Source organism: Drosophila erecta, unplaced genomic scaffold, assembly GCF_003286155.1.
Source record: "Drosophila erecta strain 14021-0224.00,06,07 unplaced genomic scaffold, DereRS2 tig00000000-arrow-pilon, whole genome shotgun sequence".
Lineage (NCBI taxonomy): Eukaryota > Metazoa > Arthropoda > Insecta > Diptera > Drosophilidae > Drosophila > Drosophila erecta.
The window spans coordinates 24,723,808-24,737,979 of NW_020825194.1; the positions used below are offsets into that span (position 1 = coordinate 24,723,808).

The 14,172-nt window shown below is 40.4% G+C and overlaps 2 protein-coding genes across 2 annotated transcripts; both read right to left on the minus strand.

The window, feature by feature from the left end:
• Positions 1-6,673: 6,673 nt before the first annotated feature.
• LOC6553210 (serine protease 7) lies at positions 6,674-9,085 on the minus strand. The gene is made up of 5 exons (XM_001979176.3): positions 8,846-9,085; positions 7,725-8,111; positions 7,552-7,660; positions 7,180-7,466; positions 6,674-7,067 (listed from the first exon to the last, which is right to left on the minus strand). Exons 1-5 carry the CDS (start codon positions 8,931-8,933, stop codon positions 6,763-6,765), a joined length of 1,176 nt encoding a protein of 391 aa, XP_001979212.1. The 5' UTR covers positions 8,934-9,085; the 3' UTR covers positions 6,674-6,762.
• Positions 9,086-10,244: 1,159 nt separating this feature from the next.
• LOC6553209 lies at positions 10,245-11,936 on the minus strand. The gene is made up of 3 exons (XM_001979175.3): positions 11,468-11,936; positions 11,276-11,398; positions 10,245-10,443 (listed from the first exon to the last, which is right to left on the minus strand). The coding sequence occupies exons 1-3, from the start codon at positions 11,770-11,772 to the stop codon at positions 10,308-10,310; spliced, it is 564 nt and encodes a 187-aa protein (XP_001979211.1). The 5' UTR covers positions 11,773-11,936; the 3' UTR covers positions 10,245-10,307.
• Between the last annotated feature and the right edge of the window lie 2,236 nt (positions 11,937-14,172).

Consider the following 14,172-nt stretch of genomic DNA (forward strand, 5'->3'; position numbering starts at 1 on the left):
TTATAATTAATAGTGCTCGAAAAGAGTGTCGGAAAGGGACATAAAAAACAAACTTATGCATAACTTAAAGTCGCAGCCTGTCCCCATTTATATTACACATACGCACTGTGTAACCAGTAGCTCAACGGGATTTGGACTACTACTTCGGCTCAGCGGTGCGCTCAGCAGAGTTTTATTATTATTACCCGACCCTAAATTTATATGGATTATACATTTGCATGTTAATACATATTTGCTGTTTTGTCAAATCAATGGAAGTCGATGGGATTGTTTAATATTCATTGATTACTCCCAGGGAAATGGTTATTCTGTAAATCATACCAAATGGTGTGATAGCCATTTGCTTTTATTCGCTGAACATGATACATGATCAACATTAAACACGCCCAAAGAACAAGCATTAGCATTTCTATTTCTATACCGCATACGCACTGGTAACCCTCGTTTGAGTAGACATTGGACTTAAACAAGGTGCAAATCGCGACCTTTCAGACATCGTATCCCCCGTTTAGCTTCAACCTTTTGGCAATACCCTCCGGTTTTTACGCCGCGCAGCCAATTTCCCAGCATTCACGTAGCGCTCCTTTATTTCTGCCCCCTGCCCTTCGCACAAACCCACTTGCCGGGGTAATGAATGTTGTTTGTTTGTGCAACATATTTAAGAACAAGTAGCAATGCTGAGCAATCATTGCTTGCCAACTCGTTTGTTTTGTTGACTGGGGTATTTGCACTGGGTGAAGCAGTTTGCCTTGGGGCAAGTATGATTAAGTCCTGCTGGGGACTTGAGTGTAAGTGATGTACATCTTGAATATTTGGTGCGCTCTTAAGTGCTTGGCTGGTGTTTTCTCATGCCTTCTGTTGTATTATTCAATGTGATCGAGTCTAATTATTTGATGTTTTGTAAAAATAACTCAAACTTCAAGCTCAGGTCCAATCAGACGTTTAAAAACTTGTTCCACCAGGTCAAATTTTTAACTCTTCTTTAAAAGGCGCAGTGTTTAATAAATGCTTAATAACTATAAATATTCATATATTCGTATATTTGTGTTGCTTCCGCATGATTGCGCTGCTCCACATGAATATTTTTTTAAAAATGCAATAGCTGTAGTAAGAAATTTCCTGCGATTTCCTTGATTTTGAAGTCCATAACTTCCGACATCAAGATTTCGTGGCGCACACATAAGCACTCACCAACACAGCCACAAACCGTGTATCTGTGTGTGTGTGTGTGTGTGTGTGCTTGTGGTCCTTGCGCGCTGGTCGTAACTTCCGCTCAGAACGCACACCACTTGAATTTTGTGTGGCATTGCAAAATGCATTTTATACGCAATAAAAATACACTTACGGGGTTTTTTACAGCTTGCTCGCTTTGAGGCTGTCCGCCGCCACGCCCCCACATCCGCCCACTCCGCTTTCTCAGGCGATTTCATTTCTTTCGGCGCCGTTTTTCTACTATAATATTTCCTACTTACAAAATAAAAACGAAAAGTCAGTTGGTCTGCCAGTGGCTTGTTTGTGTTGTGTTCGTTGGTTAAGGAAATTTAATGAGCTACTTAATGCTGTTGTGGTGCACTTCCTACTGGAACCCAACCCATCCTCTCGCCCTACGCTCTACGCGTTTAACAAGTCGGTTGTTAAATAAATTTAAATTATATTGTCGCTCCCTTTACAAGCCGTTTCTGCGACTCGGTGGTCATTCCTTGCCACACAAGCCCATTTTTTTTCGCCCGCGCTGAAAAAGTGTGTGCCACAAGTTTATTAATACTTGCCCTGCCGACGAACACTTAATCATCCCAATGCTCCGAGAGGATGGGCGCGGCTCCTGTAAAATATCGACAAGGAAGTGAAAGGATCTCGGGGAGAAACGAATGCCGAAAATAAACACAAATAAATTGCCTCATCATCGCATTTACCTGGCGGCCATATTTTAGCCCAAATGATTCGAAACTTTTGAGCCGACAAGAAGGCCTGTAATGCTTGTGAGAAACCGCAAAATGTTGCTCTCGAGTATGAAAATTTAATCAAACATTTTAAGGACGCCAGTGCGGTTTCGACATCGGGAGCCTGAGCCCATAGTTCCTGCATAGAAGGAGTTTTTAAATTTCCCATGTTCAGCAAAATGTTTTTGGAGTATTTTCAGGCATTCTGTTTGAGTTGCCTGCAAACGGCTGAAATGGCAAGTTCAAATTTTATTTAGTCCAGCTCTCAGAGTTGCAAGACAAAAGGCAAGCTGAAGCGACAAATTACATTTTTCCAGATGAAACTAAAAAGTCTGCACAGAAGGGGTCACTTTGAGTCTCAATAAGGGCATACTAAGCCCTTTGCCGTTTGATTGGCAGCTTGTTTGAAACTTGTGGTCTCAAATTGCCAGAAGGGGCGCCCAATTCTAATAGAAAATGGCCAGAGTGCCCTTGGTTATTCCGCAAGTGGATAGTTTGAACCCATTTGATTGCTGTTTCGAATTAATTGTAGCATTCATTATTCGGGACCCAATAAGCATAATAGGAGCACAATCAGCAGACATAAAAATCAACTGTCCTTTGGCATTTCATATGTGTTTGCCCTGCCAATTGCCAATGCACAGCATGCAAAATTGGAAATGCAAATGCTAAGTAAATAATGTCATTGCAAAAACGGCAAATGCAAACAGCAAACGGCAAACGGCAACGGCAAACGGCAACGGCAAATGATGTGGCCAAGCCAGAATCGGCGGTAACAATCAGCAGGCCAGGCGCAAATCGCATTAGCCCGCTCCCGTGGCCTTCGAGTCCACCCACAGCAGTAATCAAATGTGAAGCAGTGGCATCCACTGTAAATGGACTCGACAAAATGCATTTTCAATACTCGATTGCTGGCTAACACGACCAAATTTAGCGATTGCTTTAATTCTACTGCTCTTCGCCCGTGCAAATATTCCAAAATGCATAGATTTTCGAGCAATTGAAGGCCATTCAAAAGCGCGCGGGAGCCGCCAAATCGACTTTGGCATTTGTGACGAGCGCATCCTGGCCAAAGTCATAAATTGCGCTAAAATCGTGAATCGTTCTGGGTGGCTTGGGCTTTGGTATCGGTTTGTTTGGTGGGTTTGGGCTAGGGCTCGCGCTGTGACAGTGTGCCAGTTGCCAGTTGCCAGTTTGCCCATGCATGTTAAATGAAATTATTGCAACTTTTTGCCCGGGCCACATGGCGTATGCGCAACTCTCGCTCAATTCATCAATCACCGAATTTGTCCGATGCTCATGCTTTCTGCTCGCTAAAAAACGGTTTAGATTTATGCGGCTGTTGCCGCAGTCCAGTTATTTTTTATTTTTGCGTGCAACAACTTTCTGTTTGTTTTAAGTTCTTTTCGCTTTTCGCTTTCATTGCGCGCAGCACACTACATTTCATTTTGGCCACTTAAGCCCGAATTTCGTTTCAGCCCAGCAAGCGGGGCAAGTATTTTTCTTGTAAATCGTCGGCATTTAATCCAATTTTGTGTTCTGCCGCTTTGGTCTGTGCACTATGGAAACCATCAGCGTGGTAAGTGTTATTTTACTCGATTGATTATAAGGAGGAAATTCAAGTTAAATAGCTATGCTACATATGATATATAATATACAATTCTATTCGACTGAATTTGATGAGCACATTCACTTAAAAAACCCTACTTCGTTTTGCATTTTGGTAATTAAATGACATTTTGTTAATTTGTGGAAATTTAGTATTTATGCAACTTATTTTCGTGGTTCTTTCGGCCATGGTGAAGCTGGTCGGATCGTTAGTGCTGTTGGCCATTTTAAATGCTGCGAACACAACTCAATTAAGCCTGTTACTGACGAAGGCAGCGCCAGCCTCCCACTTGGCCATTTCCATTCCGGGCCCGGAGTTAGAGGCGATTCCGGACACACTCCACGCCAATCGACGGCATTCGGACGGAGTGGGCATGGCATTGGGATGGGTGGCCGGTGGCCGTTGAGTTCGGTTCGGTTGGCTTCGGCTGGGTGAGAATGGGTAAGGATGGGTAAGGATGGGCTGGGAATATCTGTCTGCCCGGCTGGCAGGTGTACAAGTCGTTTTGCCACTCCATTGCAGCAGATTCGAACGCCTGTGCGAGTGTCCGTGTGCGTGTTAATTACATTTGGCTTGCATTTGGGCAAAGTTGCCTCAAAATTGAATTACAAGTTTTTCGCTCGCCAGCATTTAGTGAAAGCGTTTTTTTCCTCTTTTCGTTTGCGCAATTTAGCCACACATTGCCAGAGAGCTCGGCCGAGTGGGGGAAATTTTCTCTTTATTTCATGTTGGCAAAAGTTGAGCGAGGCTTCCGGCTAGAAAATACAACAAAAGAAAAGAGTTTTAAGGGTTGTACCATGGGAAAAAAAACATTTTTGGCAAAACCTATGTTTAAGGATTTCTCGGCCCTGTTTCACATGCAATCCTTTTAGTTTAGTAATATTCGTACTTGAGTAAGTAATACAATGAAGTCCTAAGCCACGGTTTGAAAAATAATACAAATATAAAACGAAAAAATTTATATTATTTCAAAACAAAAAAAATATAAATACATAATACATTATATCGGTGGCCATTAATCTGAGTCTGACTACGGCTGTACGTTTTATCATGCTTAAACTTCGGGAAAAATTGTGATGGCAATCTAAAATTTAATATTTTGTAATATTTAATATTTTTGTAATTTATTGTATTTATATATTGAGCACAATAATAACGAGAACTTTTTCTGTCCCAACTATATCATAGTTTCCCAATTTCAATTGGATAATCCCACTTGGTGCCATTAAAAAATATAAGAAGCTTAGTACATTTATTTTTAATAGGTTTGTGGAATGTTCAGTCTATGCATTTTTTTTTAATTATTTGTTGTTTGTAGAGTAAAAATGATTTAAAAACATATAGCAGGTAGAATAAAGCGTTTTCGACACTTAATCGGGATTACTCACCGAATCAACATGTACATTTTTTGTAATTATTGTTTTAATGACATATTATTTATTTTTATATTTACTCAATTATATTCAGATATTGGTGTATACCCTTTCTTCGTATAATATTAGATTTGTTGAATACAATGAAGATTACTGAAAAGTATATATATTTTTGATTAAGTCGATCTGGCTATGTCCTTCTGTCTGACCGTTTTTGATTTGGCCAAGACGATACCTCGGGACACATAAAAAGTCCAAAAATGTGTCGCCAGCTTCTTTAATCAATTTTTTGATTTCGTTTATATTATACTTTTATTTTTATATAATATAGTTTATATATTTAACCCGTTGCTCGTAGAGTAACATAGACAGTGACACAGACGCAGGCAATTTTGTTTCCAAATGTAGCCACGCCCACTCCAACGTCCACAAAACGCCCAAAACGGCCACGCACTTTTTTGATATATTTTTTTTATTGGTCTTGTAAATTTCTATCGAAAACTTTTTGTCACGTCCACTCTAACGGCCACAAACCAAACAATTTTCACGCCCCCACTTCTGAAAATTGTACATTTTTTTTTCACAATATTATTATATTTTCCAATTTCCATCGATATGCTAGAAAAATGTTAAAATTTCTCTTTCGCACATTTAATAGCTGAGTAACGGGTAGGAAAAATTGGATAATTTTTTAAGTACGTTGTGTTCTTAAAATGTATCTAACTATATTATAAAATAGCCGAATCGTTGTATTTTATTGTGCTCTTCTTGCTGAAATGAGTAAATATTGTTCACAAAATGCTGCGAAAGCGTTCCTAAATTGATTTGAATCTAACCCATGTCCATTTTTAACAATCTGGGAACCCACAGTTTAAGAGATAAATCCCATTCATATTAAAACCAACCAAAAAATGTTGCTATGTCTTACGAACGAGGCATGACTTATGGAAAAACTGGGTCGAACCGAAAATGCCCCGAATGTGCATGTTTTTGACCGTTTTGAGCGGCTTTTTTACGCTGCGCGCAATAATCATAAGTCTTGCCAAGTGCAGAATTTTCCCGGCAAAAGCGTTGCAAATAAAAGAACAAAACAGAAAAAATATTCTTAGTTGCACAATGCAAATGTCGAAAGTGTGTTGGAAATGCTGACTGTCTAGAGATTGGGCGCTTGTACCATGGCTCTGATTTTTTATTTATTCATTACGCCTTCCCTAAATCCATATATTTTTAAGCAAGGGGCCTAAAACATAAGGTAAGAAACACCTACCCAGAAAACTATTTAAGAAGTTTTTCCGCATTAAGTATCTGCATTGAAACGCTCTTATGTGGACTCGGTAAATTTGGTCAAGAAGCCCCAGCCTTTGTCCGTGCTAACCGGTTCCTGCAGTCATCATTAACCTTTCCGCGCACACAATTAATGAGCCTAGCCATTGTCTACTTTGTTTTCCAGCCCCGCCACGCCTTCAATGCAATCAGCCAGCAAACAAGTGAAAACTTTGCGGAGGGAGCGCAGGAAACCCGGAAGAGCACTGCTTGCATAATAGAAATTCATTGCCAAATTGCACAGAAAATCGCTGGGGGTGCTGGGAAGGTGCCTCTGGGCCAGTTGGTCGCATCTCGAGAAGTCTTACCATCCCATCCCATGGGGAAACAGCGATTTTAATTACCGCAAGCGGCGCTAGACCGTAAGCGCATTACGTATACGCAGCGTGGTAACTGCTGCTGATAAAATCACATTGAATGCAAGTTAATTAAGGGATGGGCGTCCTGCCCAAAGAGCACTCTCGACTTGACTTTAATTAAAACATTATCAGAACAAAAGCGGCCTTCGGTCCGCTGCTCATGGTCGAATAGTCTCCAGGATCCAGTCCATGTAGTCGGCCACCCGCGTGTAGACACCTGGCCAACCCTCTAGTCCGCAGCGGTTGCCAAAGGAGACCACGCCCTCTTGGTACCACGCCTGGTCGAACCCCCTTCGCATCAGCGGTCCGCCGGAGTCGCCATCACAGCTGTCGCGGTAGAACTCCCCGCCCACACAGAGCTGGGAGCTGATCAGGTGGATATTCCTCGTGGCGAACTTTCGCGCGCAGTAATCGTGGTCATTCACGGGCAGATCCAAGCGCTGCTTGATGGTGCTCTTCCGGGCTGAAGAATACGAATTTGAATCAATGGTATTGGTATTTTATAGTACAATTATTGGTCAGGAGCTTCAAGTGTTATGCTTAAAATAAGAATAAGTGAGTATATTTAAGCTCACCTGTTGTGGTTCGGCCCCAACCGCTGACTACCAACAGTTCGCCGGTATTGATGGCCATTCGTGTGCTGACCAAAGGCAAACAAACCGGCTGAATGTACTCATTGAGCAGGACAGGTCGATCTAATCGCAGTAAGGCAATGTCGTGGAAGCGGTTCTTGTTGGCCGGATCGTATTCGGGATGCACAATGGCCTTCTCGATGCCCAATTGAAGGATGGGCTGGTTGCATATCTCATCTACGCAGTCCACATCCTTGCTGGTGTCGTATTCCCCCAACCGAACGGTAGTTCTGTACAGAGACATAAGCATTAATTAGGATTTTGAAGACCCGGATCAAGCTTGTCTGATTTTCTTATTTTGCTTAAAATACTTACAGGCGACCCACATCCGTTTCTACGGCTCCAATGACGCAATGGGCGGCGGTAAGAACGTAGCGATTGTTGATCAAGCTGCCACCGCAACTGAGCTCACGACGTCCCCTCTCTGCCAAGAGAGAAACAGATCCGTTAACAAAAAATAACTTGGCTTAATTTAAGACATCACTTACTATCCACGTACTCAAGCAGTGCCATCCAGTTGAACTCGTCAATGGCGGTGTCGTTGCCATTATAAACCTTATTGCTGAAAGAGTGGGGCCCGCACTTGGGTGGCGAGGGCAGCACGCTGCCTTGACCCTTTTGACCTCCTTGACCCTGTCCACTTGAACTCGTTGACGTCGGGGGCGGGGCTGCGGTGGTGGTCTCCTGGGATCCAAAGCTGCGATCGCTTGTGCAACAAACATAAGGCTGACGACCTACTCCATCGGAGCACTGGGAGTTTCGAAGGAACGTTCTGTCCTCCGGGCTGATATAAGCCTGCTGAAGCACAGACAGCAGACTTTGACAATCGTATACGGACAAGCACCGCCCCTGTTTCTGGTTGGGATTTCTGCAAACTGCTCAGAAAAATTAAAACAAGTAGACAGATCAGTTAGAGCTGTAAAAACGACTATTCGGAAGGTTGCGTACAGATAGCACACCCGCTGATAGCACTTTTTAAATAGTAATAAATAAGTGACAACAATCAAAATCGAGAACTTTGTTGAATTAAAACAGTTATTAAGCTTCAAATTTGTTTGCTTCACTCAAAAGTATCATATTCGCTCGATTTGTTTTATTGTGCTATAAAATTGTAAATAAAAAGAGGCGAAAAAAAAAAAATTGTACTGAATGGTAGTGACCTGATTTGGCAGCTTGCCTTTTTTAATTATAAATAATAAAAATATAATTAAAAATATATATAGCTTACATTAAATAAAAATTGAAATGGCACTTTTAAGTACCACATTTCAACTGGGCTCGTTTTTGAGTACACAATCATTAAAAAGACATTTCAAATTGTCAAAAGTTGCTACTTGATAATACAAAATACGCTTAATTGTTTGACACCAATCAAAAATCATTGATAATGTAATATGTTGTTTGGCGACTGGATCCATAACATTTATTGAGGAGAATATAAGATTACACGAGCGCGCTCAATTAAGTCATTGACATGGGAAAATTGTGTAGTTCAAGTCTGATAACCGCATTGATTTCTGTTAAGCTATTGCGCTTAACCAGTATAAGTACCGGTCTCAATTAATGAGTCAGCTCTGAGTGAATCACACGTTTATAGCTCGGTACTTACTTCCTTGGGCCCCAACATTTTGTAGAACGGTGAAAGGCAGCAGGCAGGTGGTCAAGAAAATCCCAACTACTTTGCGTGTTGACTTCATCTTCTGGGATATTTCCCACGAATCTTAATAATAAATTTCACAGCTTATTAAAAGAACGCGTCTTTGCGATTACAGCTGTCGACCTCGAACCAGTAAACCGGGAAGCGAAATTGAGCTACGAACGCCTTCAAGACGCAGAGACAACTGATCGCGAATTAACGGGCGAGAGAACTTTTAAGTGCGATCGGAGATGACAATCGATTCGCTGGGAGATATTTCCCCTGAGAGGCCGTGAGTAAAGCTTTCAAGCCCATCATAACAATTGAGCCGAGCTTATCACTACTGAGAAAGAGATCTCTTTGAAGCTTTGGTAATCCGATTTTCAAGTTTTTTCATGTTTAAAATGTATCCTATATGAACGAACTGCTTACAGAATGTCCTCGCTAAAAACTGTCGTACCGCCTCGCTCTAGCACAGTGTACAAAACAAATTTTTTTTTATACATAATATAAACAACAATTATTTGCAAAGTGAAGACAGTTATGTTGAAAGAACTTTGAAAACCTGAAATAACTCCTTCAAGCACATAAAACATTGTACGCGTGTATAAGAAACTCTTACATCAATAACATATACCCTGCCAAGACCACACCTTAATAACTGTTTTGATTTTTATACCCGTTACGTGTAGAGTAAAAATCTAGATTCGTGGAAAAGTATGTAACAGGCAGAAGGAAACGTTTCCGACCATATAAAGTATATATATTCTTGATCAGGATCAACATTTTACTCTACTCTTTCATTTTATTATTTGGCTTGTCAATTTCTATTGAAATAATATGTTGTTTGGCGATTGGATCCATAACATTTCTTAAGAATATAAGATTACACGAGGTCGCTCAATAAAGTCAATGAAATTCAAGTCTGATAACCGCTTTGATTTCTGTTGAATCAGAGTGAATCACATGTTTATAGCTCGGTACTTCCTTCGACCTCAACATTTTGTAGAACACTGAAAGGCAGTAGGCAGGTGGTCAAAAAAATCCCAACTACTTAAAATTAAAAAATGTCCCAAGGCTGAAGTTCTAAACTCCATAACTCAACTTATGTTAATAGGATTTTAAAGTGGTATACCTCTAAATGTTCCTCGTGCAATTCTCCAAAAATCTCTTCCTGTTATATATTTTTTTTATCGTTTTCAGAAACGTATTTGTGCTAAGTGACTTTAAATTAAAAATAAAGAAATACTGAAGGTTGTGAGGGTTTCGAAATTAAATACTTATTATATTCGCAAGGTCGATATTAAGGAAACCTTTTTTCAAACTGAAAATTATGTATGAAAAATGCTTTGCTTCATCAACACTTTTTGTTGCTTTTATTATTTTGTACTTTTTTTTTAAATTATAAAATTTTAGATATTAAATCTTAAAGACTTTAAGAAAAATTGGTCGCCATTATTTTATTGTAGCGTTTCTGCTCTTTAGGCGTAAGTTTGCAAAAGTCCTTTTCAAAATTCTTGAGTTCTTTTCTTGTGTGTAGCGGTGGCCAAAGTGTGGTGTAAGCCATGGTCCTGGAAGAAAAGTAAAAATCACTTAAGTACAGTAATACAATGTTTTCATATTTATGGTTCTCATCATTATTATAAAACATTCATCTTATTAATAAGCAGTCCACATAGTGACAAAGAGCACTACAAAAGGTAGCGCAAAAGCTTAAGTGATTACACATCAAGTAAATTCCGAATGTATAACCAAGAAAGTGTAAAGAAGAATGAAAGTGTAAAGATAAAAAGTTTTGAAAATAAAGCTTGCACAATTGAACAAATTTTAAAAAACTCTTGTGAAAAAGGTATTACCAAAACAAGATTCATTCATTAATGTGGGCCTTCTGGAATGGATCCTCGAACCATTTATGTAATGATATTTAGATGTATGTATATAAGGTGCTTTGATTGTAAGACCTTTTGAAAACCACTCAATTCTAAGATGGTAAAAACCAATAAATAGCTAAGTATCCTTTGCCCATAACTTTTGGAAACATGGGGCTAGAGACTGTACTTTATGCGGGCTATGTATTTGAAAAGCCATTTCCAAATGCTTTTTATGATTTTTGTTTTGAGAAAAATATTATGAAATAAATATATAAATATATCTTATATATCTACTAGTTTCTGGAAGCTTAAGCTCATTCAACCTAGCTTTATTTTGGATTTGGCAAGGGTAAGAAGTAATAGTGAAATAAAAATGATAGAACCAAACTAAGATAGAGTAGAGGCCGCCTCAACTAGATGCGGGAAATTAAAGTATTTGCCTTATGCGTGCAGCCAATAAAATGAGTATATGATAATCTATTCTATTACCCTACGCGAAACGGGTAAGACTACAATTAGAGTATTGGCCTACCTCACGAATTGCCAGGCATCCTGCGCCGTAGACTGGTTGTCAATCAGGAGTTGGATCTCCCGCTTGAACTGCTTGGCGTACTCCCGCTTCGAATTGTGGTAGCGCTCCAGACAACGTATCTGACTAAGGAAGATACGAAAAATAAGAAGATAAGAAGTATTGCGACCTTAGACGTTTGGTTGGAGATCTCACAGGGGTATGCGGTGTTTGGAGAACGTGGGCTCATGCACGGGATCCCTGTCGTCATCGAATACGGTTTGATGAATGGGCTCGTACTCCTCCACGGGATCATCCACGTAGTTAGCGTCCACATATTGTGCGTCGGCCTTGTGGCGCCTAAACATGGCTGCAAACGAGCTCCGCTGCTCATCGCTCATCCGGAAAACGCTTCCTATTACAGAGGCATAGAAGGACTTCATTCCCATGCTCATCCTCTTGTCGCCCATGAGCTTTCTCTTTTCTATAATTTGGGTTTTCCGCTCACTGGTTGACTCCATTTTGAAGATTGTATAGAAGTGATGGGTATTACTGGGATGAGTTATTGTTTTGGATACTCTTGTGGAATTTGAGAATGTAATTGTTGGCTAAGGTGTAACTAAATATTAAATATGATAGTTAAGGCAGAGTTTGTTGAGGTTACACTAGAATTTTATCATTTTGATTACAGTCAAATCTGGCTTTTCATTCCAAGTTCAAGATTACAATTACATTTGAAAATTAAGTTGTTTTTATTTGGTAATGGGGAATGGTGATAAGGGACTTTTGTGCTGGCTTTTTAATTTTCTCTGTGTTTGTTTAGCTCTGTGGATGTGTTTTTATTGAGTTGAGCTGCGCCAATTATTGAATTATTTTTTAGTATTTAAGTTGGGACAATATTTGTTGATGAATAGTCGATGTTGAGCGAAAATGTCGTACATTTTCTCTGGTTCTTCATTCTCTAAAAACATAACAAGGTCCTCCAAATAAAAACGGCTTACATCCAATAAGTCTCAAGCCCACTTCCATCATTATTAGGAACATTTCCAAACTGAATTGATTAGGTCATTTTTGTATCTCTACCTATGAATCTTCGCTTCCTTTTATCCAAATTGCTGGAGAGATCAGAGAGTTTACCATGAAATTTGTATGTTCATCCCCAGCGACTTTGAGTCGTTGCAGATAAACATTTGCATTTCATGAGATGCAGCTTGCCATAAGTAGTGATGTAAAAAAGAAAAGAAGAGGACGAGCCCTAGTAGGAGCACTAAAATAGAACACAAATCGAGTACAACTTTCGCAAAAGTTGTTTTCCTTTGCCTGTCGGCATCGAAGCGTAGTCAGCCCATCCCACCAGTAGCATCCATCCCGAGTCCTGCCTGCCCGCACCTCACCTCGCATCCTGTTTAGCTCCAATGAATGCTCCAACGCTCCGTGAAACGCCCGCTATCCCCCGGCAACCCCTTGCGGCCCACAGAAAGCCGTTCCACTTGGCCCATTCACGATGTCTTTCTGCTGTTGGGCGCTTTGTTTTTGTGCCGGCCTATTCATAATTCCACAGCCGGCTGTTGGCTGCTGGCTGTTGGCTGCTGGCTGTTGGCTGCTGGCACAAATTGAAAAGCAAACACGTGGCTCTGTAGTTGGCCTTATCACTGGCTACATTGGGATTTCGTTGCTCTGAGCCACTGACACTTCGTCATGTCCATCCGTCCATCCGTCCGCCGGTCTGCCCGGGTTCAGTTTTAGCAGTAGTAGTAGTAATACTAGTACCACTACCAGTACCAGTTCCAGTCGGGGTCGAACTCGGGCGCTTGGAATTTGAGTTTTTGTGTTGAGCTGCTGTGACACTTTTTAGCTGTCTCGTCCTCTGTAGCATGCCATTTGTTTGTGGGCTTAGGTCAGCACTTTGCCATTTTCATAGCTGCATGCACCAGGGTCCTCATTGTCATCATGCTCGTCTCGCTCGCCCCTCGTCCTGCGGCCCCTGGGCATTGTTTAATAATTTTCCTGCTTACGGCAGGATATTCTAGCTGCCCAGAACACGTCGGAACACTTTTTTTTTCCGCTCGCTGAAACTTTAACTTTGGCTTAACCCTTAATGAGGCCATTATGGTCCAGAAGCCCCTAATCCGACGACTGGGTATCATTGCTAATTTCTTGGCTAGTAGCGAAAGTTTAAGCAAACTTTAAGGTATTTAGGTCTGCTCTTTCAGCTGCTCCCACTTTTTCCGACTTTTCCGGCAACTACTGATGGACGACGGACCAGCATTCAAAGGCAGACGCCACTTGAGTTGATTTCCGTTCGGAGCCATTGAGTTTGAGTTGAGTCCTGGCCAAGGACCTAAGTGAGTCACTTGTGTGTCGATTTCACTGGCTGTGTATTTTTGCCCTCGAGTGTCTTGTATATTAATTGAAATTAAAAACACTTTCGAGTGCTCACCAAGTGTCTGCCATTAAAGTTATTACGAGTTTATGGCATCAACAGGGAAGTTCCAGCTGGATATCGTAATCTAATATTTGTTGGATATTTTTTACATATAAATTATGAGTTCGAAGCATGCACATGTGCTTAGGGCTTCAATAAACTATCAAATTTCCATACGAATTTTAGCCAATTGTTAACAAGGACATAAATATGTTTTAGATTTTCATTTAATTTAATAAAAGAACACGATCTGTTTTGAGCCAAGAAACATAAAAGGTACCTGTGGTGAAACTTATGGACATTTTCAGCTTCAACGATTTGTCGGAAATTTAATTATATTCAAAACGACTTTGAATTAGATCGAAAATACAGTCATTAGCTGCAAAAATTAGTAAACTTGTTCAGCTGTCAAAACATTTTTAGCATTATCCTCGCAAAGAAAAATCCGTGATCTGGAATATTTATTTCATAATATTATTCGCGGCCAGAGCAATGT

Bases quoted from the DNA above. Each gene is read 5' to 3' on its own strand.
- LOC6553210 (XM_001979176.3), bottom strand. From the start codon at position 8,933: ATGAAGTCAACACGCAAAGTAGTTGGGATTTTCTTGACCACCTGCCTG. The intron at 8,112-8,845 runs GTAAGTACCGAG...TTTTCTGAGCAG, and splicing joins AAATGTTGGGGCCCAAGGAA to TTTGCAGAAATCCCAACCAG. The intron at 7,467-7,551 runs GTAAGTATTTTA...GTCTCTGTACAG, and splicing joins GAAACGGATGTGGGTCGCCT to AACTACCGTTCGGTTGGGGG.
- LOC6553209 (XM_001979175.3), bottom strand. From the start codon at position 11,772: ATGGAGTCAACCAGTGAGCGGAAAACCCAAATTATAGAAAAGAGAAAG. The intron at 11,399-11,467 runs GTGAGATCTCCA...TATCTTCCTTAG, and splicing joins TCCAAACACCGCATACCCCT to TCAGATACGTTGTCTGGAGC. The intron at 10,444-11,275 runs GTAGGCCAATAC...CTTTTCTTCCAG, and splicing joins GATGCCTGGCAATTCGTGAG to GACCATGGCTTACACCACAC.